This window comes from Phocoena sinus, chromosome 20, assembly GCF_008692025.1.
Source record: "Phocoena sinus isolate mPhoSin1 chromosome 20, mPhoSin1.pri, whole genome shotgun sequence".
Classification (NCBI taxonomy): Eukaryota; Metazoa; Chordata; class Mammalia; order Artiodactyla; family Phocoenidae; genus Phocoena; species Phocoena sinus.
Window position 1 is genome coordinate 520,802 of NC_045782.1, and position 24,573 is coordinate 545,374.

Below are 24,573 nucleotides of genomic sequence, written 5' to 3' on the forward strand. Positions count from 1 at the left end.
GACATGTTCCCCACCGCCGCGTTCCCAAATCCCCGGGGCAGTGAGAGTCCAACAGGGTTTGTGATCGGTGCAGCAGGTGCTGCCAGCCTGCGGTCGCGAGAGACCAGACGTGGATGCGGACGTAGCGGGCATCTTCATGTTCTTGGCAGGGTCTCCTCTCCTGGCTCCACTGGTCTGATCCCTGCTTGTCGGGAGAGCCCTAAGCTCAGCATCGGTCTTGTTTCTTTTTCCTTCTCATTTAGTAACACCACCACCTTGGGGGTCGTGGCCCTTCTAGCACGCCCACTAACCCTCCGGGAGCCCCGAGCCGCGCCTCCCGCCGGACTGCAGCCCGTGCCAAGCGGGGCCGCCAGCTAACGGCCTGTCTGTTTCTCCACCAGAGTCTGAAGGAAGGCCTGACGGTGCAAGATCGCCTGAAGCTCTTTGAGTCCAGGGACCTGGAGCGCGACTAGCTGCTCCCACGCAGCTCAGACGCACCCTCCCTGGCCCGCGGCCGCCGCCCTGCCCTCGTCTGTACCTTCGATTTCTGTTATCGTTATCGTTGTTATGGCCCTCAGTAACTGTGGTATGGATGCATGAGAGACTGGTCTGTGGGTTGCTCACATCACCCCTGTCGTGTTTACCGAAGCTTTTCCCCATGGTTTTCTACGACCGGCCCGGCCGAGGGGCCGAGCGCATGTGGCTCTCCCCCGTCGCCCCCGCGCTCATGTCAGTATTAAGGCCCAGCAGCCTGCGATAAGCTAGCTCTGTCTCGCCCAGTGCGCGGTGCGGTCAGGGCCCGGGCGGGTCCCTGGGAGAGAACCGGCCACGAGGCGTGGAGGCGTGGAGGCGTGTGCTGCGGTCCCAGCGCAGATAGCTGGTAGCCTGCGGGGGTGGGGGGGGGGGGGAGCGTGGCTTAGAACCTTGGATGTACCACCTTTGGGCTTCAGAGGAGGACAGCATTTTGTATTTGTTCCACTAATGCCGCTTAGAACCACACCCCAGATACTCGTGGTAAACCTTTCACAACCTGGAAAATGTTGAAAGCAGCCATTCCTATTTTTGTTTGTTTTTTATTAAACCTTGCACAAAACCAGGCCCCTCTCATTCCTTCCCACGCTCGCTTCTTTCTTGGTCACCGGGAACCCTGGTCCTTTCATACTCGGTAGATGCTGACCTGCAGCCTGTGGTGATCACAAATAATGAAGAGAGTTTTCCCTCAGAGAATACGGTTGACAGGAGACCCTGTGTTAAGTCGAGAAGGTTAGCGCAGACGTTGGAACCAGATAAGAACTGGCCATTCGTGACGTGCTGCTAAGCCTCCTTCAGTTCACCTGAGGTCTCAGGCCGTGCGGCACTGGGGGCGCCTGCACCGGGCCTGGACCGACGGCTCTGCTTCCTTAGTGGTCTGAGTAACAACTCTTTAACCGCCACCAGACACTCCTCCCGTTAGGGTGGGGAGTGTGAACAAAGCCCACCAGGCGGGAGCCAGCCCGGGCGTGGGGGGGAAGGCCTCCTGGCCTCACTGCTTGGGTGAGCACCACTGTCTCGGGTACGTGGGTGCTTCGGGCGTGGAAACGTAGAAATCATCTTGCTCGGTTTTTAGATTAAGTGAACGCACGAGGTCATTTGGAGAAAGTCCTGGAAGGGCAGGACAGAGGCCCTGGGGTGTGTAAGAAGTGCAGCTCCCGTGCCGTCTTCTCACTGGATGGTCTCAGGGCTCCTGGCTGCAGTGGGCCCTCCCTGCTCACGAGCTGTTCAGAGCCTCACGCCACACCAGTCACTCCTTCGCCGCTATCCTCCCACGTTAAAAAAAAAAAGCAGAGAACATTAGCTCCTTTAATTCTGGCATCAGACACCCCCGCCATGTAGACTGGCGCTGTCTCCAGAGTGGTCTGTGGGCGTGTCATCGAGGGCAGCGTGACAGGTGCCCTGGGGATCTGCTGGGCGGGCCTCTGCCAGGCTCGGGCGGCTCTTCGGGTGCCATGACCGTGGCTTCGTGTCCCTCCTCCGAGCATGCACCTCGTCAGGCCGGGTTGGCCCTGTGCTGCCCCCGCTGCCCCTGGGGGATCTCCGGCCCTCCCAGAAGGGCAGGGTCCACGCACAGAGTTGCGTTTCGTCTGCCCGTAGACGTGAGCGTTTGGATTGTGCGGTGCTCCTGATTAGGTCAAAAGAGCATTTTATTCACGTGTCTTCATCAGTCATCCTTTGAGGTCTGAGCTCAGGAATCTTGGGGAACAGGTGTCGGCAGCAGCACCCGGGGCTTGCAGGCAGAGGCGGCCAGGAAATGCACCGTGAAAGCTCAACCAGCCGAGCAGCGACCCCGGCAGTGCTGGGCAGCAGCACGTGGTGACGGCCGCCGCCTGGTTCGGAACCAGGTCTGAGCTTCAGGCTGGCGTGAGCAGGCAGGACGGGACGGCGAGGGTCTCTCTCTGCATCTCACGGTCCCACCTCAGCCCCCGGCACACAGCGTCCTCCGGACTCTCCCTGCGAGCACCCAAGCTCCCAGGCAGCAGTTCAGCTGCCGCACTCCAGAAGGGAGGAAGAACACGTATGCGGAGGTTGAGCCGGTGTCTGCGTTGGCAGAGAACAGGCCCTCGGGGGGCTGTGGACAGGGAGGCGCGGGTGACTGCGAGCCCGGGGTGCTCTCAGCACTCCCCCGGCATGGGGAGCGTCCCCACGTCCCGAAGGAGGAAAAGGTTCCCTGGGTCGTCTCTTCACAGCAGTGCTATTTTCCTGTAAACGTTTCTCCTTCGTTTGGGACCTGCGAGCACCTGCAGCTAAGCCGAGCCCGACAGGCCAGCGGGACGGCCGGACAGGCTCACGCCACCGACGGCTGTGAACACCTGCATCACTGCAGTGCGGGACGGCCGGACAGGCTCACGCCACCGACGGCTCTGGGAACACCTGCATCACTGCAGTGAGGGACGGCCGGACAGGCTCACGCCACCGACGGCTGTGAACACCTGCATCGCTGCAGTGCGGGACGGCCGGACAGGCTCACGCCGCCTGACGGCTCTGGGAACACCTGCATCACTGCAGTGCGGGACGGCCGGACAGGCTCACGCCACCGACGGCTCTGGGAACACCTGCATCGCTGCAGTGCGGGACGGCCGGACAGGCTCACGCCGCCTGACGGCTCTGGGAACACCTGCATCACTGCAGTGCGGGACGGCCGGACAGGCTCACGCCACCGACGGCTCTGGGAACACCTGCATCACTGCAGTGCGGGACGGCCGGACAGGCTCACGCCACCGACGGCTGTGAACACCTGCATCACTGCAGTGCGGGACGGCCGGACAGGCTCACGCCACCGACGGCTCTGGGAACACCTGCATCACTGCAGTGAGGGACGGCCGGACAGGCTCACGCCGCCTGACGGCTCTGGGAACACCTGCATCACTGCAGTGCGGGACGGCCGGACAGGCTCACGCCACCGACGGCTCTGGGAACACCTGCATCGCTGCAGTGCGGGACGGCCGGACAGGCTCACGCCGCCTGACGGCTCTGGGAACACCTGCATCACTGCAGTGCGGGACGGCCGGACAGGCTCACGCCACCGACGGCTCTGGGAACACCTGCATCACTGCAGTGCGGGACGGCCGGACAGGCTCACGCCACCGACGGCTCTGGGAACACCTGCATCGCTGCAGTGCGGGACGGCCGGACAGGCTCACGCCACCGACGGCTCTGGGAACACCTGCATCACTGCAGTGAGGGACGGCCGGACAGGCTCACGCCACCGACGGCTGTGAACACCTGCATCGCTGCAGTGCGGGACGGCCGGACAGGCTCACGCCACCGACAGCTCTGGGAACACCTGCACCACTGCAGTGCGGGACGGCCGGACAGGCTCACGCCACCTGACGGGTGGTAACACCTGCATCGCTGCAGTGCGGGACGGCCGGACAGGCTCACGCCACCGACGGCTCTGAACACCTGCATCACTGCAGTGCGGGACGGCCGGACAGGCTCACGCCACCGACAGCTCTGAACACCTGCATCACTGCAGTGCAAGTGCGCCAGGCTCGCGGCTTCCTCTGCTCGGATGTGCTGCTGGGGCCTGAGCAGGTCTGAAGGCCAGTGTTCCAGGTGACCGTGCTGGCCGCAGCGTGCCTCGCGGGCTTGTGCCATGGCGCGTGAGAGCCAGCGTGGCTTTCTGGGACGAAGCGATGGCTGTGCTGGGGTGACCGGCGGAGACCGAGGACGAAGGAAGGCCCAGCCTCTGGCCAGTCACGGGCAGCCTGTCGTTCACGGTGTCCAGACGCAGGCAGCGGCTCACTGACCCGACAGCTGGGCACCGAGGCCTCATGCACGCCAGGCTCGGGAAGAGAGGGAGCTGCCTGAGAGCAGTTCTGACAGATGAGGCCACGAGACAAGACCTACGGCGTCAGCACTCTCAGAGACGTCTATTTAATGCCGTTTCTCTGCGAGGGAAACACCATCTTTCCATCGCTGCGCCTGGCAGCCCCCTCCACATCCTCTGGCTGAGGCGGCACAGTGCCTGCCCCCTCCGAGGGGCCTGTATGGTGAGCGCTCACCCTGGAACCTCCTCTCCAGCCAGGTGCCAGGGTCCCCCAGCTCTAGCCGGTGAGACCCGTGCGGGCGCCCCGGGGTGTCCCCCGCTGGGAGGAGCAGGTAGACAGGCGTGCGCGTTCTCCTCGCGAAGGAACTCATGCCCACTCCTCCCTGAGGACGCGGCGTCCCGCCGGAGCACCACGAGCCAGGCTTCCCGCCGCCGCCGCTTGCTCCTGACGCGGTCTTCTCCAGGGACTCAAAGCTGTTTTCCATCAGAGAGTAAAATGAACACAGCCCGCCAGCAGTTCTCTTTCCTGAAAAGAAGTCTGCTCATCATCGTTCTCAAGAAGCTTACTTTCAAGACGCAATTTCATAAAACAAAAATACTAGACACCTTTATCACCTAGAAAGGGGAGGAAATTTAACTGTTGCCAGAGTTTTACAAAGGACTGGAAAGTGTGTAGTGTGATACTTAAAAAGAATGAAATCCTAGAAGGAAAACAGATCTGGCACCTTAACTGGAAGCTTCTCTGCTCTGGAAACTGCACAGTATTCCGGAATGTCTCACACCCGAGTCCTGGACAGCGAGCTCTTGGTGTTTCACGTTGAATAGGAATTTGCTTTATGAACAGATTTTACCTGTTGCCCTAGCATTTCCTCCACTCAGCCGAAACTAACGAGGGTCCCGGCGCCCTGGTGCTGCAGCCCCACCCTTAGAAGACTTGGGAGGTGCTGCTGAGAACCGACTTCTTCCAGAGGTTTTCACTGCAGGCACCTGCACACCCACCTTGTCCACCTGTGATCGTGGGCGCTCCTGCATCCTGCCATTCTGAGAGGGGATCCTGGACGGCGCTGAGAGGCCTGAGCGCAGGTGTCGGACTCCCGAGCCTGGGAAAGGTCTTCCTCACCATAGGTCAGGTGAGACATAGCGCCCGCCCCTGCTCTCGGCACCGGTACCGAGCGCACGAGGCTAGGGACACTCCCGCCGCAGCAGGCCCAGCCCGGCCCGCCTCAGCCTGCTCTCAGGAGGCGGGGCTGCACTTTAGTTTTGTGTATTTTCACATGTGTACACTTTCGCAAGGCCATACTTTCCACAGCTGAAAACTCAAATAAGCAGCAGCCTTAAGTGAGGTCTCAGAAACCACGTGTTTTGGGTTCTTTGATAGGAAGACAGGACAGAAACCCAGTATGGAGATGAACTGTCAGTCTCTCAAGTTTTGTCTGACCGGAGAAGACCGGTCTCTTGCTTCTGCCCTTTTGAGAACAGTGAGTTTCTTCCTCTTTCTCTGTAAAGGGAAGCAGTCTCCCCTCCCTGAGGTCTGTCAACAGAAGACCCTGAGAAGAGCAGGCCTAAACCTGTGTCCCCGAGAGCAGCTCAGACACACTGTGTCCGTTCCTTCCAGGGCCCACGGGACCCCCACACCCCATGCAGCTCCCAGGTCCTCTGTATTTAGAAAAACCGGGGTATTATTCAGAGCAAGCAGTGTAAATACTACTCAGAAGTTACTGCATGGACTTCTGTGACAAAGTCTGTGTGGGTTTTTTTCTTTTTTCCTCATACAAGCATTGCTTTCTAAGATAGGACGAACAGCTTTGGGTACAACACTGAATCCCACTCAACATTACAACGAAGTGTTTTTAATGACTTGTGTTACCTTTCATAAAGCTCTGGCCGTTTAACAGGTGGTTTTGTTTCTCCCTGAAAGATCTCGGCTGTACTTGTTCCTCATTCTTGGCAGAGCCGTTCAAAGTGCTGAGGAGAATCAAAAGGAGGAGGAACACAGGAGGGGCTCCTGCCCGGATCCTGCACACAGTGACTGGGGACCTGCAGGAGACCCAGCACCTTGGCGTCTAAGTCAGTGACCTGTGGCCACCTGCTGGGGGCTGTGTGGGAGTCCAGCCAAGCGCCGGGTTGTTGTGTGACGGCTTGGACGTTGCAGAACTCGTAAGGCTGTTATTCTATGATGTGCGCCCGTCAGGCTGGCAAGCGTACTTGAGAACTGGGCCGTCCAGGCCTGTGGGATGAGCCGGGAGGGCAGTCTGAGCTCACGCAGAGCGGCCTTCAGACGCACGGGCGCGTGCTGCCCATCACGTTTCCAGCCAGCCGCCTCTCCCCTTTACAGCTAGCTACGTCGCACGTTTCAGTTTTATTTTATAGAAAGCTAGAAATCGATTACAAAGAACACTACATTCATTCTTGTGTTACGCTTGTATCACAAAACCAATTAAAATGGATTTTAGGATTTACCTTTAGTATTAATTAACAACATATCTACTGGCTTACTGTTAGGATTCAAAACCAGTTAAGCGATTAAGACTTTTCCTACGTAATATTTATAAAACGTAAAGTTTCTAAGTGGCTCCTCAACAATCAGAATCCTCAGTGATCTTTCTCACAGATACGCTCTTCTATCAGGGTGAATGTCTCAATCCAGCTACTTGAGACAAAAGCATACTATGCCTAGCTGCTGGCGGGGCGGGGGCGGCATACGAACAAAGTGGAAAAGCGTAGGTAGCTGCTTCTGCCGTGACAAGTTCGGGAACAATTCACAGCAACAATCACTTCTGCCACAGCTAACGTTTCACGGGTGGTACACGTTCAAAGAATAAGCTTGTATTAATTTTAACTGGCGTTTAATTTCTGTAGTAACATAATGTTCGCCAGGCTGAAGTGGCATGGAGACCCACCCCTGGCGGCCCCCAGGAGGGGCCCATCTCCCGTGGGACTGCAGGGGCCTCTTGAAGAGAAGGGCCTGGCCAGCTCGCTGCTCTCTGACAATTCAAGACTTCTACGGTTTAGTTTGAGGCTCCTTTTTAAAAACAAAATTTCTGATCGACTGCTCACTACAACTGAAGTGTTACTTTGTCAAAATATTTATTCCTTTGTGTGACATGCTAGATTCCCATGGATGTAGCTGATCATTTCTACTGTAAATATTACCTAACTTTACATACACAACATCATAATAAACTATTTTTGCATCACCCTTGGCGTGCTGTAAACGAGGTTTTGTTTAACGGAAGGACATGACGCAAAACAGGCGTTTAGGTCACAAGTCAGAGGGCTGGTCAGGAGCCCAGAGATTTATGATGGAGCTTTGGTTCTACTTGTACAAAACCTGCTTTTTAAGTGTCTGGATTAGTTGTCAACACTTTAAAATCAGGAGATTTCACATGTTCACAGACAGCGAAGAGTTAGAAATATTTTACATCCATAATCGAATTAAGGTACATTGGCTCTGTTACAGAAACTTTCAGGGGGCCAAAAAGACAGTAAGAAATACAAGAAAAAGAACTATAACTCCCCCATACCTACCCCTTCATTCGTAGATTTACTTAAAATATTTTTACTTTTTGTTTAAAAAAGAAAATGCATTTTTCATCATGCCCCAGTACGCACAAACATACACCCCAGCCACAACCCAACATTTCACAAAACAATGCACCCTTCCTAGGACACACACTGACGTCTCTATCCCGTTTCATTTTGTAAAATTCGGGTTGTGACCCACTAAATAAATTTAAAATAAGAAACTTTTTTTCCCCCCGAATATTGTCACCACCTTTGGAGTAAAACATGTGAAAATGACTGCAGAATCCAAACTTTTACTCAGATAAACACAAATTCAAGTCTGACTCTACCTATTAGAAATCAACTTGTGGAATCTGTAAAACTTGACAAAAATAAACTTGAGTACAGACACATAAACATTTTCCGTACTATTCCAATTGTTCAAAGATGTTTCAGTTGTTTTTCACCCGTTTAAAAAAATTATTCTTGTCAAGCATAGTTTCAGGACACTGGTCTAATATAATGGTGTTTTAACAGCTTTAACACTTTTTTTAAAGCTATGTACATGCAGTTTTAAAAGCCAGTAGGCATTTGGAAAAGTGATAAAGACACTCAACAAGCTAGGCACAGAAGTGAGCTTCCTCAACATTAAAGGACAGGGACTTCCCTGGTGGCGCAGCGGTTAAGAATCCGCCTGCCAATGCAGGGGACAGGGGTTCGATCCCTGGTCTGGGAGGATCCCACATGCTGCAGAGCACCTAAGCCCATGAACCACAACTACTGAGCCCACGCACTGCAACTACTGAAGCCCATGTGCCTAGAGCCTGTGCTCCACAACGAGAGAAGCCACCACAATGAGCCCCGCTTGCTAGCCACAACTGGAGAGAAAAAGCCCATGCGCAGCAATGAAGACCCAACGCAGCCAATAAATAAATAAATAAATAAATAAAGGATAACTATGAAAAACCCAGTTAACATCACACTCAATGGTAACACTGAAAGCTTCCCCCTGAGATCAGGAGCAAGACAGGGATGTCTGTTCACGCCTTATCTGTCCAACACTGCTTGAGAGACTAGCCAGAGCAATTAGGAAGAGAAAGGAAAGGCATCCATGTGGAAGAAGAAGTAAAACGACCTCCACCTGCAGATGACAGGATCTTGCATAGAGGAAGTTCTAAGGAATCCACCAAAAAAAAAAAAAAAATCTATTAAAACTATAAATGAGCTCAGCACGTGTGCAGGATACAAGACTCGCACAAAAACCAACTGCATTTCTCTACACTAGTAAATAATCTGAAACAAATATATTTTAGAAGTGTAAGACTTGCACACTGAAGAGTACGAAACATTATTTAAAGAAATTAAAGAAGATTTAAATAAATCGAAAAGTATCCCATGTTCATGCATTGGAAGATGTAATACTGTTAAAATAGCAATATTCTCCAGCTTGATCTACAGATTCATGGCAATCCCTATCAGAATCCCAGCTGCTATTGCAGAAGTTCATCAGTTGATCCTAAGGTTCATAGGGAAATGTATGGGGTACCTGGAGCAGCCAAAGCACGTTGGAAAAGACGAACAAAGGTGGAGGACTCATTCTGCTGGGTTTCAAAACACACTGCAAGGCTTCAGTAATCAACACAGTGTGGTACTGGCACACAGATCAGATCAATGGACGATAACGGAGACCCAGAAGTAAGCCCTTACATTTACAGTCAGCTGATTCTGACAAGGGTGTCAAAGCCATTCAGTAGGGAAAAAAATACTCTCTTCAACAAGTGGTGCTGGGACAACTAGCTACCTACATGCAAAAGAATGAAGTCAGATCTCTTACATCACACCCACACCACATACAAAACTTAACTCAAAATGGGACTTCCCTGGTGGTGCAGTGGATAGGACTCCATGCTCCCAATGCAGGGGGCCCAGGCCCAGGTTTGATCCCTGGTCAGGGAACTAGATCCCACATGCATGCCGCAGCTGGGAGTTCACGTGCCAAAACTAAGGAGCCCGCGTGCCGCATCTGGGGAGCCAGCTGGGCCGCAACTAAGGAGCCTGCCTGCTGCAACTAAGACCCAGCACAACCAAATAAATAAATACTCAAAAAAAAAAAGTTCAAAGAAAATATATTTTAAAAAATAACTCAAAATGGTTCATAGACCTAAATATAAGACTTTCAGGAAAAAAAGTAAGAGCAAATCTTGGTCACCAATGGGTTGGGCTTTGGTTCCTTAGTTAAGACACCAAAGCACAAACAGGTGAAGAACAGATAAATTGAACGATACCAAAATTAATAATACATGCTGCAAACAATACCAGCAAGAAAGTGAAATGACTACCCAAAGATGGGAGAAAATGTCTGCAAATCATACTTCTGATAAGGGACTTATATCCAGAATATACAAACACTCTTATAACTCAACAATAAAAATGCAACCCAGTTTAAAAAATGGGTAAAGGATTTGAATAGACATTTCTCCAAAGACGATACATCATAGACCAGTAAATACGTGGTGGCACTCAACACCATTAGTCATCCAGGAAATACAAGGAAAAAACCACACTGAAGCAGCACCTCACACCCAGTAGGCTGGCTATCACTAAAGTCAGATAGGTGCTGGGAACACTGGACAGCTGCATGTAAAAGAACGAAAGAACATTTCCCCACACCATATACAGCAATAAACTCAAAATGGATTAAAGACCTATTGGAGAGGATGTGTAAAAAAGGGAACCCTCCTACACCGTTGGTGGGGATGTAAACTGGTGCAGCCATTATAAAGAACTGTATGGTGGTTTCTCAAAATACTAAAAATAGTTACCATATGATCCTACAGTCCCACTCCTGGGCATGTATCTGGAAAGACAAAAACTAATTCGAAAAGATACATGCACCCCAGTGTTTGTGGCAGCACTACTTAAATAGCCAAGACATGGAAGCATCCTAAATGCCCATCAACAGATGAATGGATAAAGAAGATGTGGTACATTTATATAATGGAATATTACTCAACCATAAAAAAAAGAATGAGGGACTTTCCTGGTGGCACAGCGGTTAAGAATCCTCCTGCCAGCGCAGGGGGACACGGGTTCGATCCCTGGTCTGGGAAGGTCCCACATGCCACGAGGCAACTAAGCCCGTGTGCCTACGGCCCATGCTCTGCAACAAGAGAAGCCACCACAATGAGAAGCCCGTGCACCGCAATGAAGACCCAACACAGCCAAAAGTAAGTAAATAAATAAATGTATTTTTTTTAAAAAAGGATGAAATGCCATCTGCAGCAGCATGGATGGACCCAGAGATGATCGTGCTAAGCGGAGTCTAAAAAATCTAAAAGAATGATACAAAGGGACTTGTTTACAAAACAGAAATACTCTCACAGACACAGAAAACAAACATGGTTACCAAAGGGGAAGGGGGGTTTGGGAATAACAAACACTACTGTATGTGAAATAGATAAACAACAAGGACCTACTGTATAGCACAGGTAACTAATTCAGTATCTTGTAATAACCAATAATGGAAAAAATGTAAAAAAGTATATAAAATATATATAATATATATATATAACGGAATCACTTTGATGTACACCTGAAACTAACACAACATTGTAAATCAACTATAATTCGATTTTTTAAAAATGGATTAAAGACCTAAATGTAAGACCAGAAAACATTAAACTCCTAAAAGAAAACGTAAGTGGAATACTCTTGATGTAAACTGTAGCAATATTTTTTTGGATCTGTCTCCTAAAGCAAAGGAAATAAAAACAAAAATAAACAAATGGGGCTTCCCTGGTGGCACAGTGGTTAAGAATCCGCCTTCCAAGGCAGGGGACAAGGGTTCGAGCCCTGAAGATCCCACATGCCAAGGAGCAACTAAGCCCATATGCCACAACTACTGAGCCTGCGCTCTAGAGCCCGTGTGCCACAACTACTGAGCCCACGTGCCACAACTACTGAAGTCCACGTGCCTAGAGCCCATGCTCCGCAACAAGAGAAGCCACCACAATGAGAAGCCCGTGCACCGCAACGAAGAGTAGCCCCTGCTCGCCGCAACGAAAGAAAGCCCACAGCAGCAACAAAGACCCAACGCAGCCCCAGAAAATAAATAAATAAACAAATGAAACCTAATTAAACTTAAAAACTGCACAGCAAAGGAAACCGTCAACAAAACATAAAGACAAGCTACTGAATGGGAGAAAATATTTGCAAATGATATGACTGATAAGGGGTTAATATGCAAAATATAATCAATATAAACAGTTTATACAGCTCAACATCAAAAAAGCAAACAACCCAATTAGAAAATGGGGAGAAGACCTGAACAGAAGTTTTTTTTACAAGTAAAATCCACAGATGGTTAACCGGCACATAAGCAGGTGCCCAACATCGTCAACCATCAGGGAAATGCAAATTGAAACTACAATGAGATGGGACTTCCCTGGTGGCTCAGTGGTTAAGAATCCACCTGCCAATGTAGGGGACACGGGTTTGAGCCCCAGTCTGGGAAGATCCCACGTGCCACAGAGCAACTAAGCCCATGTGCCACAACTACTGAGCCTGCGCTCTAGAGCCCCTGAGCCACAACTGTCAAGCCCGGGTGCTGCAACTACTGAAGTCCGTATGCATAAAGCCTGTACTCCACAACAAGCAAAGCCACTGAAATGAAAAACCCTCACACCGCAATGAAGGGCAGTCCCCACTCTCCACAGAAAAAGCCCGTGTGCAGCAACGAAGACCCAACGCAGCCCAAAATAAATACGTAAACTAAAAATAAACAAAACAAAACACAATGAGATACCACTTCACACCAGTCAGAATGGCCATCATCAAAAAGACCACAAATAACACACTTTGGTGAGGATGTGAAATAAAGAGAACCCTCATACACTGTTGGTGGGAATGCAAACTGGTGCAGCCACTATGGAAAACAGTATGGCAGTTTCTAAAAAAAGTAAAAATAGAGCTACCATGTGGCCCAGCAGCTGCACTCCTCGGTATATATCCAAAGGAAACGAACAAACTAATTGGAAAAGATACACGCACCCCAATGTTCATAGCAGCACTATTTAAAACAGCCAAGATATGGAAGCAACCTAAGTGTCCATCATATAAATAGGTAAATGACTAAAGAAGCTGTGGTACATATATGCAGTGGAATACTAGTCAGCCATAAAAAAGAATGAAATAATGCCATCTGCGACAACATGCGTGGACTTGGAGAATATTATGTTCAGTGAAATAAGTCAGACAGAGAAAGACAAATACTGTATGATATCGTTTATATGTGGAACCTAAAAAATAAAATAGACTAGTGAACATAACAAAAAAGGAAGAGACAGATCTAGAGAACTAGTGGTTACCAGTGGGAAGATGGGAGGGGGAGGGGCAAGATAAGAGTAGGGGATTAAGAGGTACAAACTTCAATGTACAAAATAAGTTACAAGGATAATTAGCACAACACAGGAAATAGAGCCAATATTTTATAACCGCAAATGGAATATAACCCTTAAATACTGTGAGTCACTGTCACACACCTGAAACTTCCATAATATTGTACCTCAATTATACCTCCATTTTTAAAACTAATTTTTTAAAAAGTCAAATAATAGCTTTCTGTTCGTGAGCATGTGGAGAAAAAGGAACCCTGATACACTGTTGGTGGGAATGTAAAATGATTCAATCGCTTTGGAAAACAGTCTGGCAGTTTCTAAAATGGTTAAACAGAGTGATATGACCCAACAGTTCCACTCCTGGGTATATACTCAAGAGAGACGAAGACATGTCCACACGAACACTCATACGTGAATCTTCACAGCATCGTATTTGTAACAGACAAAAGGTGGAAACAACCCCCGTGTCCATCAATTGACGAACAGGTAAACAAAATGTGTTCTGTCCATACAATGCATTATTATTCAGCTATAAAAAGAAGTAAAATGCCGACACCTGCTACAACATGGACAGCCCTCAACAGCACTACACTCAGGGAAAGGAGGCAGAGACCAGACCACATGTCGTGGATTCCATTTATGTCAAACATCCACCCCAGGTAAATCCACAGAAACGGGGTTTCTTTCTGGACTGAAGAAAACACTGAAAGCAGACAGCAGTGATGGCTGCACAACCCTGGTAATACAGTAAACAACAACTCTGTCAATACACTAATAACTGACAACCTCTTAATAGAATGTTAATACACCGAACTGCATATTTTAAAAGGGTGAGTTTTATGGTATGTGAATCTGAGTGAAGTGTTTTTTTAAACTAGTCAGTTACATTAAAAACCAATTCAGGGGCTTCCCTGGTGGCGCAGTGGTTGAGAGTCCGCCTGCTGATGGGTTCGTGCCCCGGTCGGGGAGGATCCCACGTGCCGCGGAGCGGCTGGGCCCGTGAGCCACGGCCGCTGAGCCTGCGTGTCCGGAGCCTGTGCTCCGCAACGGGGGAAGCCGCGGCAGTGAGAGGCCCGCGTACCGCAAAGCAAACAAACAAACAAACAAAAAACAATTCAGTACAACCAATACAGCACTTTAAATACAATGGAACTGCATTGTTTGAACCCAACATTCTCGTGTATTTGACAGCTACGGGACAAACTACTACCAAGACATTTTTTTTTACCACAAGGGTTGCATGAGTTTAAAATATTTTACACGTTAACTGTGCCAATGTTTAATTAACTTTGCCTGTCAGGTTTGTTAAGCTGCATCACTGCCCCGTAGCTAAAATGACGACTTTGAACCAAAATCACGAGGCTGGCCAGGAGCCTGGGGGGCGGGGCCGGGGGGCAGTAAGAGGGGAGCTGACCTCGATTCCTCTTAGGGAGCAACCGCCAAGCCTCCTGGGGGTTGATTCCTTCCTGCAGTGGTTCCGTTCGTGACAGAATCTTGTGGACAAAGCGTGCAACTTCGGACGACACGCCACACAAGTCCCCTCCCGGCCTCTTCCCCTCCGTGCTCAGGTCACTGCCTGGTGTCCTCTGCCCGTGTGACGTCAGCCACACTTCTGGGGGTCTCCTCGGTGCGCCTGCCCATCACTGGGTGAGCCCCCAGACAACTGCCACTCAGCACAAGCCACTGACTCGGCCTGAACTACCTTCTGAATCAAGAATATACCAACGGTTCAACTCACCTGCTTCCACGACCCGGAGAACCGGGAACCACGCAGCCTCGGCCGTGAACCCCTCTGGCTCTCCTGGAGAACCAGACATGCCGGGGTCGGCCTATGCCCTGCCCCCAGCCCAGCTGCCCCTCCTCACGCCTCTCCCGTCAGAGCAGGGCTCTGGTCACCTCGTACGGTCACCCACCCTCAAGGGACAGAACAGCCTCCGAAGTGGAGGCTGATCTTAGTGCTGTAACCTCGTCAGCACCCAGGACCTCAGAGAAAATGTTGTTTTCCTTTCAGAAAGGCTGTTAATCTGGAACTTGATTAGCTCAGATTCAAATTCCCACCGCTAGGACGACAATAACTAAAACAATATAAATAAAATTACATTAAGTAAAAGCCCATGTGGGATGAGCTCCTTTCACCATTTCCGCAACATCAACCTCGGTGGTGGGGCTGGATGGTCCTGTGCGCAGTGCTGGGACTCCGGACACTGCCGGCTTCCGGAAGGAAGGCGCAGGCCCCGCGCGGGCCAGGCGGACACTCGGGAGACACTGGGGGTCCCCCAAGCAACACCCCCAAATCTTCACTCCTCGAGAGGCTCCTGCCTTGGCCAACGGTTTCTAAACAGCTGGATGTTCCCCCACCACCACCAAAAAAAGTTTTAATAAGTAGCCACCATTCGAACGAACAAAAGGCAGAAACACACAACGCTAGTCGACTAGGGGAGAGCGCGTTTATTCGAGGTGGCGGGCCCAGCTCAGGGGAGAAACACGGTCACTGTGAAGCCATGTCTGTGACTTCCAATCTGAGAATACAGCTTGGGCTGAGTAAGGAAAGCTAAGTTTCGGGTTTCCATGTCTGACACTCTAAGTCAGAGGTAACTTTAAACGGAGAGGAACAAGCCATGGGGGGGAGGGGTCCCCAGGGGCTGGGAGATGAGGGAGGAGACCCAGGGGTGCCCACCGGGCCTGAGCGACAGGAGAGAGCAACTGCTGTCCAGATGCCTCCGGAGCTGCCTCCGGGACAGTTCAAGCATGTCACATCCCTGCCCCGGGGACCAGGACAGCCCAGTGAGGCCACCCCTGGGACCCGCCTCGCCCCGGTGACACTGAGCAAAGCCGCGAGTGTCCCGGTGAAGGTCAATTCTAAATGCACAACCGAACTTCTATGAATGTGAGAATGCTAAAAATTAAAATCCCAACACGTGGAAACAGGAGCGGCTTCTGGCCACTCCTGTTTCCACGTGGTAGATCGCTCACTTCACCTTACACACACCAGGGGCTGCCAGGCGCCAAGCTCTCAGTGCTCATCCCTTCTACTGAGTGATTCCCAAGGACGACGGCCACTCCTCGCCGTGCCATCCCCCGCCCCTCCCCCCAGGAGCTGGAAACAGCAGGGAGGGAGGGACCGTCACCCTCTGGCCATCCAGGTTCCGCCCGCTGGATGGGGGCTGAGGGAGCACTGAGGGGCCCGAGGGCTGGACCGACGGGTCAGGGGAAGCCGGGGAGGCCCCAGAACCAGGCAAGGGGCTCGGAGCGGCCTCCCTGCATGTGCAACCCTGACGGAGGCACCCGGCACCCGGTCCAAAAACCCGCCCTTGCGCTGCACAGCATGGCCTCTTCCTCGTAAACCCCAACACTCTCTAGGGAACTGTACCATGTAACAAAGGAGAATTTAACGGGACTGGCTTTCCTTGCACAACACGTGGGATTCTGGCCCCGGAGGGTCGCTCCAGCTCCAGGGACGCCGGCCCCACCTCCCCACGCGCAGGCGTCTCAGCGACTTCCCTTTTTGTGAGGGAAAAAGGTGTACTTGGTGGGGTTAAACTCCTCCCAGATGCGCTCAAACTCCTCCAGAAAGAGCCGCACGCACTCCTCGTCTTCTATGATGAGCACGTTCTCCCGGTTGCTCTGAATGGCCTGAGTGGTCCAGTTCAGCGAGCCAGTGATCAACACCTTCCTGTCCACGATCGCGAACTTGTGGTGCATGTAGCCCAGATCCTGGTCGTGCCGGACCTGGATCCCTGCAAAAGGGGAGACGTCACTGCCGCACGTCACCCCGACTGAGCCGCCGGCTGGGCGCTCCGTCTCATCACCCCCACGCGGGGGCCCCTCGCTCCCTCCCCCCAGCCCCTCCTCTCACCACCCATCGCTACAGTTCAGGCTCCTTCTGCAGCACGGATGTGTTCACATGACTGATGGCGCTCGTGTCCGGTTTCGCGGGCACCATCGCGTCTGGATGGTGACGGCGGCTGAGCCAGGCAGGGACCCGCCCCACCAGCCCCAGGAGGAGGCGTGGAGGACACAGAGGCATCGGGGTGGGGGGGACCGCAGAGCCGGGGGCCGGGTGGCGGCAGGGACGCGTGACTCAGTTCCTCTGGAAACAGGCCCTGTTCCCAGCCCCTGATCCGGGGCAGGCTCCCCACCCCCGCCAGGGCATGCGACCCGCATCATCCTTCAGTTACTGGTTCCAGGACGATCCAGTGGTGACTAGTGCAAAACCCATCTGCTTGGGTTCACTTGCCCCTAAGGTCTCACTCGGGCCCAGAAGCAGATCCCCTGCAGTCAGCACCTTGTAAGGGGGACAAGCCTGGCGGGAGGGAACAGCACAGGAGGCACCGGGCCCTGGACCTGAAGCTGTGGCTCTGGCCCTGTGACCACTCCGCTCACACAGCCTCTCTGCCTGTTGGAGCTCACGGAGCCCAAGGTGCACCCGGCAGCCCCTCCTTGTGACTCCCACCTTCGACCACAGGATCGCCTGCCACTCCTCACACGACAGCATAGGCCCTCATGTGTGTCACGCCACGGCCAGCTGTCCTGCGACATCTCCTGACCCTTGCTGGCACCTCAGGACTTCTGCTGCAGTCAGCCTCCCACTGGGACCGTGCTGTTCAGCACTGTGTCCCCAGAGCCCGGAACCGGTCCAGGCAAATAGAGGCTCACAGAGAGACCGGTTCAACAGTGAGTGACAAATGACGGCCTGGGTGCCCTCAGAGGGGTATCAAGGTTTCGACGGAGTCTGGTCGCCGGGCCCTTTAAGGTTCTTCCCAAAACCGAGGTTCTACAGTTCTCTAAAAACCTAAACAAAATAAAACCGCTATGCCGAAACATAGCCAAGTTTCCCCAACAAAAGAACCAACAGATCAGGACAACACATGGCTACCAGGAAGAGCGGAAGTCAACGGTCCTCAACATTTACACTAGGTTTCCAACCCTGCCCACACGGAAGCAGACGGAAAAGCAGCAGAAGACTGAAGCATGTTCCCATCAGGAGAGCAGGCAAGAGGCCCATGCAAGCTGGGCTGAGAGCAGCCAGGACAGTTCTTAAAGGCCCCACGCCTCTTTCAGCCACAGCGGCCACCACAATTGACAGGTCCAACAGGCGCAGGAATGTCCTTCCTGGGTGCCTCAGTGATCGAGAGAAGGGCACGAGGTTCAGACTCCGAATAGCTCACACAGGACACAACGTCACACTGAGGCAGGAGGAGGAAGCAGAATTCACAGGTAAGGCAGGATGTGAATTTAGAACGTCTTCAAAATTACTCACACATCCGGGTTCATCTGTCCCCACCCCAGTGAGAGAGGCAGGCCGGCCAAAGACCTGACTTCCCTGACATTTTGTAGCTTGAGAAACAAATGAACTGTCGCCAACTAAATACTTCAGCTCTACGTTGTAGTATATTTTTAGAATTCATTTCAGGGCTTCCCGGGTGGCGCAGTGGATAAGAATCCGCTTGCCAATGCAGGGGACGCGGGTTCGAGCTGGTCCGGGAAGATCCCACGTGCCGCGGAGCAACTAAGCCCGTGCGCCACAACTACTGAGCCTGCGCTCTGGAGCCCGAGAGCCACAACTACTGGAGCTCGTGTTCCGCAACGAGAAGCCACCGCAATGAGAAGCCCACACACCACAACGAAGAGTAGCCCCCGCTCGCCGCAACCAGGGAAAAGCCCACGCGTAGCAACATAGACCCAACGTAGCCAAAAAATAAAATTAAATAAATAAATTTTTAAAAATTCATTTCAGAAACTCCAAAATGAAATTCACTAACGAGTTTAAGGGGAAAAGCCTTTTCCTCCCTTCGGTTCTTAAGCAGACGCAGCCTCTCTGCACACCTGCGTCCGGACCAGCTTCTGCCGGCAGACCTGCTTCCAGCCTCGGCCCCTCCCGGGGCTGTCGCCCAGGTTGCGAGCTCAGACGCTCTGCACAGAAGCTCCTGAGGAGGCCTTGGAGTTTCCCCAGACCTTGCAAGGCCGCCAGGGGACGCGAGAGGGTCTCCCCGGTCCTCAGGCCCCCGCCCCAAACACCCACGCCATCCTGGCTCTGCCTCCCGCCTCCCAGGCCCCGCGCCCGGCCTACCTGCCTTGCGGAGCAGCCCAATCTGTGAGCCATTGAGGGCCATGTAGTCGCAGTCGGTGACCACGCGGACGCGCACCCCGCGCTGGTGCAGCAGCTGCACTGCGCGGCCCAGCTGCGGGCTGGAGAAGGCGAACAGGCAGAGCTCCAGGCTGGCGCGGGCTGCCAGCAGGGCGCGCAACAGGCGGCTCAACGAGCTCTCGCCGTGGGGCAGGTTGCAAGGGCAGCCCGAGGGCGCGGCGCCCGGGACCCGCAACAGGGCCTCGGTGCACGTCACCTGCGACGGGAAGAACAGCACCTCGCGCTGCGGCGGCGGCCGCCGCCGCCCGCCCCACAGCCAGCGCAGCACAGCGGGTAGCGCCTCCAGGGCCAGCGCGAGGCCTCCGACAACAGCAGCCACCACCTGCCAGCGTAACGGCCCCATCTCGCCCGCGGCGTCTGAGGCCCCGCCTACCACGTGCGCCCGCTGCCCACTGCGCCTGCGCATTCAGCGCCCATCGCCACTGCGCCTGTGCGCCCGCCGTCCACGGGCCACGTGCGCCCTCCACCCCGGGGCACTTGCTCCTGCGCTTTCGGCGTCCATTGCCCACTGCGCCCGCGCACCCGCCTGCCGCCTACGTGCGCCCGCCCACACTGCGCCTGCGCGCCCAACGCCCAAAAGACCCAGGAGGCAACCAAAGAAGACCCACAGGGGCCTCCCTGGTGGCGCACTGGTTGAGGGTCTGCCTGCCGATACAGGGAACGCAGGTTCGTGCCCCGGTCCGGGAAGATCCCACATGCCGCGGAGCGGCTGGGCTCGTGAGCCATGGCCACTGAGCCTGCGCGTCCGGAGCGGAGAGGCCACGGTGGTGGGAGGCCTGCGTACCGCACAAAAAAAAAAAAAAAAAAAAAAAAAACTGGTGAAATCTAAAGTCTGGAGTTTAATAGTAATGTACCAATGTCAGTTTCTTCACGTTGGCAAATGAATTACAATAATGGAAGATGCTAACGGATGAGGGAAATCGGGTGAGGGGTAATATGGAACTCTCTCTGCTATCTTTGAAACTTTTTGGTAAATCTAAAATTATTCTGAATTAAAAGTTTATTTAAAATGTTAAACACACACCTTCCATATGGTCCAGCTGTCCCACTCCTAGGTATGACCAAAGAGAAATGAAAGCATATCCCACACAAAGACTTGTACGCAAATGTTCAGAGCATTTGAGTTTACTCGTAATAACTCAAATCTAGAAACAACATAAATGTCCGTCAACAGATAAACTTTTGCATATTAATGCAACAGAATAGTTAGCAATAAAAAGAAATAAATTATTGATATACACTACCACATGGACGGATTTCAATTATGCTGAGTGAAAAAAGCCAGAAAAAAAGTACAGACTTACGATTCCATTTATATAAAATTCTAGGAAATGCAAACTATAGCGACAGAAAGCAGATCTCTGGTTGCCTAGAGGTGAGGGAAGGGCAGGAGGGATTAGAAAGAGACATGTGATAGATATGTTTATTATCTTGGTGGTAGTGATGGTTTCACAGGCATATTCATATGTAAAACTTGTCAAATTACATGGCTTAAATAAAACTTTTTTAATAGAGTTCCTGAGTTTAATTCTGGCTCCCCTGCTTCCTAACTGCAGGACCTCAGGCAAGTGGCTTCATCTCTTTGAGCCTCACTTTCTTCATTTCAAATGATAGTAAAGAATGAGAAGGACTTCCTGTTATGGCAGTATAAAGAGGTGCTCAATTCCTCCTTGCAAAGAACAAACATAAATCGGGACTTCCCTGGCAGTCCAGTGGTTAGGACTCCGAGCTCTCAGTGCTGAGGGCCCAGGTTCGATCCCTGGTCAGGGAACTAAAATCCCACAAGCCTCGCGGTGCAGCAAAGAACAAAAACCAAAAAAACCCCATAAAACTGGGGGAAATGGTCAAGAACAACAACTTCAGGGCACTGGAAATACCGCAAAGGCAGACGACAAAATGAGAAACGTTCGCTTTTAAAACCTGGCAGTGCTTAGGATAGGAGCAGGAGGAGTCCGTGGCGCTGTGGACTGAGGCTCCCATCCCTTCAAAACCCACCCCTCAACCCTGGTTGGAAAAAGTAGCTGTCTTACCAATGTGGGACTGGCTGCAGAAACCTACAGTTTTGCTGGCCAAAAATGGTGGATTCAGTTGTGAATGAATGATCAAAACACGCAGCCTTACCAGCCCAAGCTTGCAGTCCACGTTAGGGCAAGCAGCACATCAGTCAAAACTGTGACAGACATCCTGAAAGTGGGAAAACCATAAAAGGGCTGAGTTATGTTCTCCCCACATCCCTGGCTAACTGGGGAGCAATGTATGAGTGGGAGAGACCCAGGAGAGCATGGGGAAAAGTGAAAGCCAAGGGGGGCTTGAAAGCATTCCCCGACCCAGATTGATCAGCAGAGGGTATGAGGTCTACAGGCTCAAAGTATTTGGGTTAAACCAAAATCACTGCTGACTACCACATTAGAAAGACTCAGGGGTGACCCCTACGAATAAATAAAAATAATCCTAAAAAAACGAGCAGACACACCAGTGGCTGCAGAGTGCAGGGGAAGAGATGCTGAAGTTTAAGTCCAGGTAAGTTTCCAAAGGACAACCACCTCAGAAAAATAAAGTCCAGAGTTGCTACACTCTATTATCAAAAATGTCCAGTTGTCAACCAAAGCCTACTAGACATGCAAAGAAACAGGAGGTTTTTTTCAACAAAAAATACTAAGCTTTCCAATCTACTCTAATCTGTATCATTTCCTTCCTTCTGCTAGCTTTGGGTTTAGTTTGTTGTTTTCTAGTTCCTTAAGTTGTAAAGTTAGGTTATTGATCTCAGATCTTTCTTCTTTTTTAATATAAGCACTTGTAGCTGTAAATTTCCCCCTCAGCACTGCTTTCACTGCATCCCGTAAGTTTTGTTGTGTTTTCATTTTCATTTGTTCTAATTTCCCTTGTAATTTCTTCTTGATCCATTGGTTGTTTAAAAGTGTATTGTTGGGGCTTCCCTGGTGGCGCAGTGGTTGACAGTCCGCCTGCCGATGCAGAGGATACAGGTTCGTGCCCCGGTCTGGGAAGATCCCACATGCTGTGGAGCAGCTGGGCCCGTGAGCCATGGCCGCTGAGCCTGCGCGTCCGGAGCCTGTGCTCCACAACGGGAGAGGCCACAACAGTGAGAGGCCCGTGTACCGGAAAAAAGAAAAAAAAAAAAGTGTGTTGTTGGACTTCCCTGGTGCTGCAGTGGTTAAGAACATGCCTGCCAATAGAGGGGACACGGGTTCGAGCCCTGGTCCGGGAAGATCCCACATACCACGGAGCAACTAAGCCCGTGAGCGACGGCTACTGAGCCTGCGCTCTAGAGCCCACGAGCCACAATAACTGAGCCCTCATGCTGCAACTACTGAAGCCTGCGTGCCTAGAGCCCGTGCTCCGCAACAAGAGAAGCCACCACAATGAGAAGCCCTCACTCGCCGCAACTAGAGAGAGCCTGCGCACAGCAACGAAGACCCAACGCAGCCAAAAATAATAAATAAATTAAAAAAAAATAAGTGTATTGTTTACAAAGTGACCAACAAGAGATTAATCTCCAAAATATGCAAACAGCTTATGTAGCTCTATGTCAAAAAAACAAACAACCCAATCAAAAAATGGGCAGAAGATCTAAACAGACTTTTCTCCAAAGAAGACATACAGATGGCCAAAAACCACATGAAAAGATGCTCAACATCAGTAATTATCAGAAAAATGCAAAACAAAACTACAATGGGCACCAGCACACCGGTCAGAACGGCCATCATCAAAAGGTCTACAAACAATAAATGCTGGAGAGGGTGTGGAGAAAAGGGAACCCTCCTACACTCCTGACGGGAATGTAAATTGGTACAGCCACTATGGAGAACAGTATGGAGGTTCCTTAAAAAACTAAAATGGAGGGCTTCCCTGGTGGTGCAGTGGTTGAGAGTCCACCTGCCGAGGCAGGGGACACGGGTTTGTGCCCCGGTCCGGGAAGATCCCACATGCCGCGGAGCGGCTGGGCCCGCGAGCCATGGCCGCTGAGCCTGCGCGTCCGGAGCCTGTGCTCCGCAACGGGAGAGGCCACAACAGTGAGAGGCCCGCGTATCGCAACAACAACAAAAAACTAAAATGGAATCACCATATAATCCTGCAATCCCACTCCTGGGCATATATCCTGAGAAAACCATAATCTGAAAAGATACATGCACCCCAATGTTCATTACAGTACTATTTACAATAGCCAGGACATGGAAACAACCTAAATGTCCATTGACAGAGGAATGGATAAAGAAGATGTCGTACATATACACAATGGAATATTACTCAGCCATAAAAAATAATGAAATAATGCCATGTGCAGCAACATGGATGGACATAGAGGTTATCATACTATGCTAAGTCGATCAGAAAGAGAAAGACAAATACCATGTGATATCACTTACATGTGGAATCTAAAATATGACACAAATGAACTTATCTACAAACTTATGGTTACCAAAGGGGAAACGTGAGGGGAGGGATAAGTCAGGAGCTTGGGATGAACACACACACACTACTGTATATAAGATAGGTAACCAAGAAGAACCTACTGCATAGCACAGGGAACTCTACTCAATATTCTGTGATAACCTATATGAGAAAATCTGAAAAAGAATGCATATATGTCCATGTATAATTGAATCACTGGGCTGTACCCCTGACACTGACACAACATTGTATATCAACTATACTCAAAAAAAAAGTGTTGTTTAATTTCCCCAATTTTGTAACTTTTCCAGTTTTATGTTATTGATTTCAAACTTCATCTTGTGGTCAGAGAAGATATTTTGTATGATATCTATATGTTAAGATCTACTGAGATTTAATTTGAGGTCTAACCTATGGTCTATCCTGGAAAATGTGCCAAGTGCACTTGAGAAGACTGTGTATGCTGCTGCTGTTGTGAGGAGTGCTCTGTAAATGTCTGTTAGATGTAGTTGGTTTATTGTGGTGTTTAAAGGACTATAGGACTCCCCTGAGCATTTCTTCCTTATTTATCTTCTGTTTTTTTAATCCATTATTGTGAGTGGGGTAGAACGATTATTGTAGAACTATTTCTCCCTTCAATTCTCTCAGTTTCTGTTTCATATATTTTGATGGTTGCTCACTAGTTATGTCGTGTTTATAATTGTTATATCTTCTTGCTGTACTTTATTATACAGAAGCCTTTTGTTATATATAATGTCCTTCTTTGTCTCTTGAGAACGTTTCTGACTTCCAGCCTATGTTTCTGTATGCCCTATAGCTTTTTGGTTCCT

At 51.2% G+C, this 24,573-nt stretch overlaps 2 protein-coding genes across 14 annotated transcripts in view; one reads left to right on the plus strand and one right to left on the minus strand.

Moving 5' to 3' along the window:
* MPRIP (myosin phosphatase Rho interacting protein) overlaps positions 1-7,484 on the plus strand; it is a 136,683-nt gene extending 129,199 nt beyond the window's left edge. For 9 of the 13 annotated variants that reach the window (XM_032615409.1, XM_032615397.1, XM_032615401.1 and 6 more), the window contains one exon: positions 381-7,484. Coding sequence is in view for 8 of the 13 variants with exons in the window: in XM_032615397.1 (XP_032471288.1) it covers positions 381-452 (72 nt within the window). In the remaining 5 variants the exon portion in view is untranslated. The remainder of the gene's footprint in view (positions 1-380) is intronic. The other 4 variants (XM_032615400.1, XM_032615399.1, XR_004347252.1 and 1 more) reach the window with 3 other exon arrangements.
* Positions 7,485-14,213: 6,729 nt separating this feature from the next.
* On the minus strand, positions 14,214-19,999 carry PLD6 (phospholipase D family member 6). Its single transcript, XM_032618065.1, has 2 exons — positions 19,256-19,999; positions 14,214-16,922 (listed from the first exon to the last, which is right to left on the minus strand). The coding sequence occupies exons 1-2, from the start codon at positions 19,737-19,739 to the stop codon at positions 16,675-16,677; spliced, it is 732 nt and encodes a 243-aa protein (XP_032473956.1). The 5' UTR covers positions 19,740-19,999; the 3' UTR covers positions 14,214-16,674.
* Between the last annotated feature and the right edge of the window lie 4,574 nt (positions 20,000-24,573).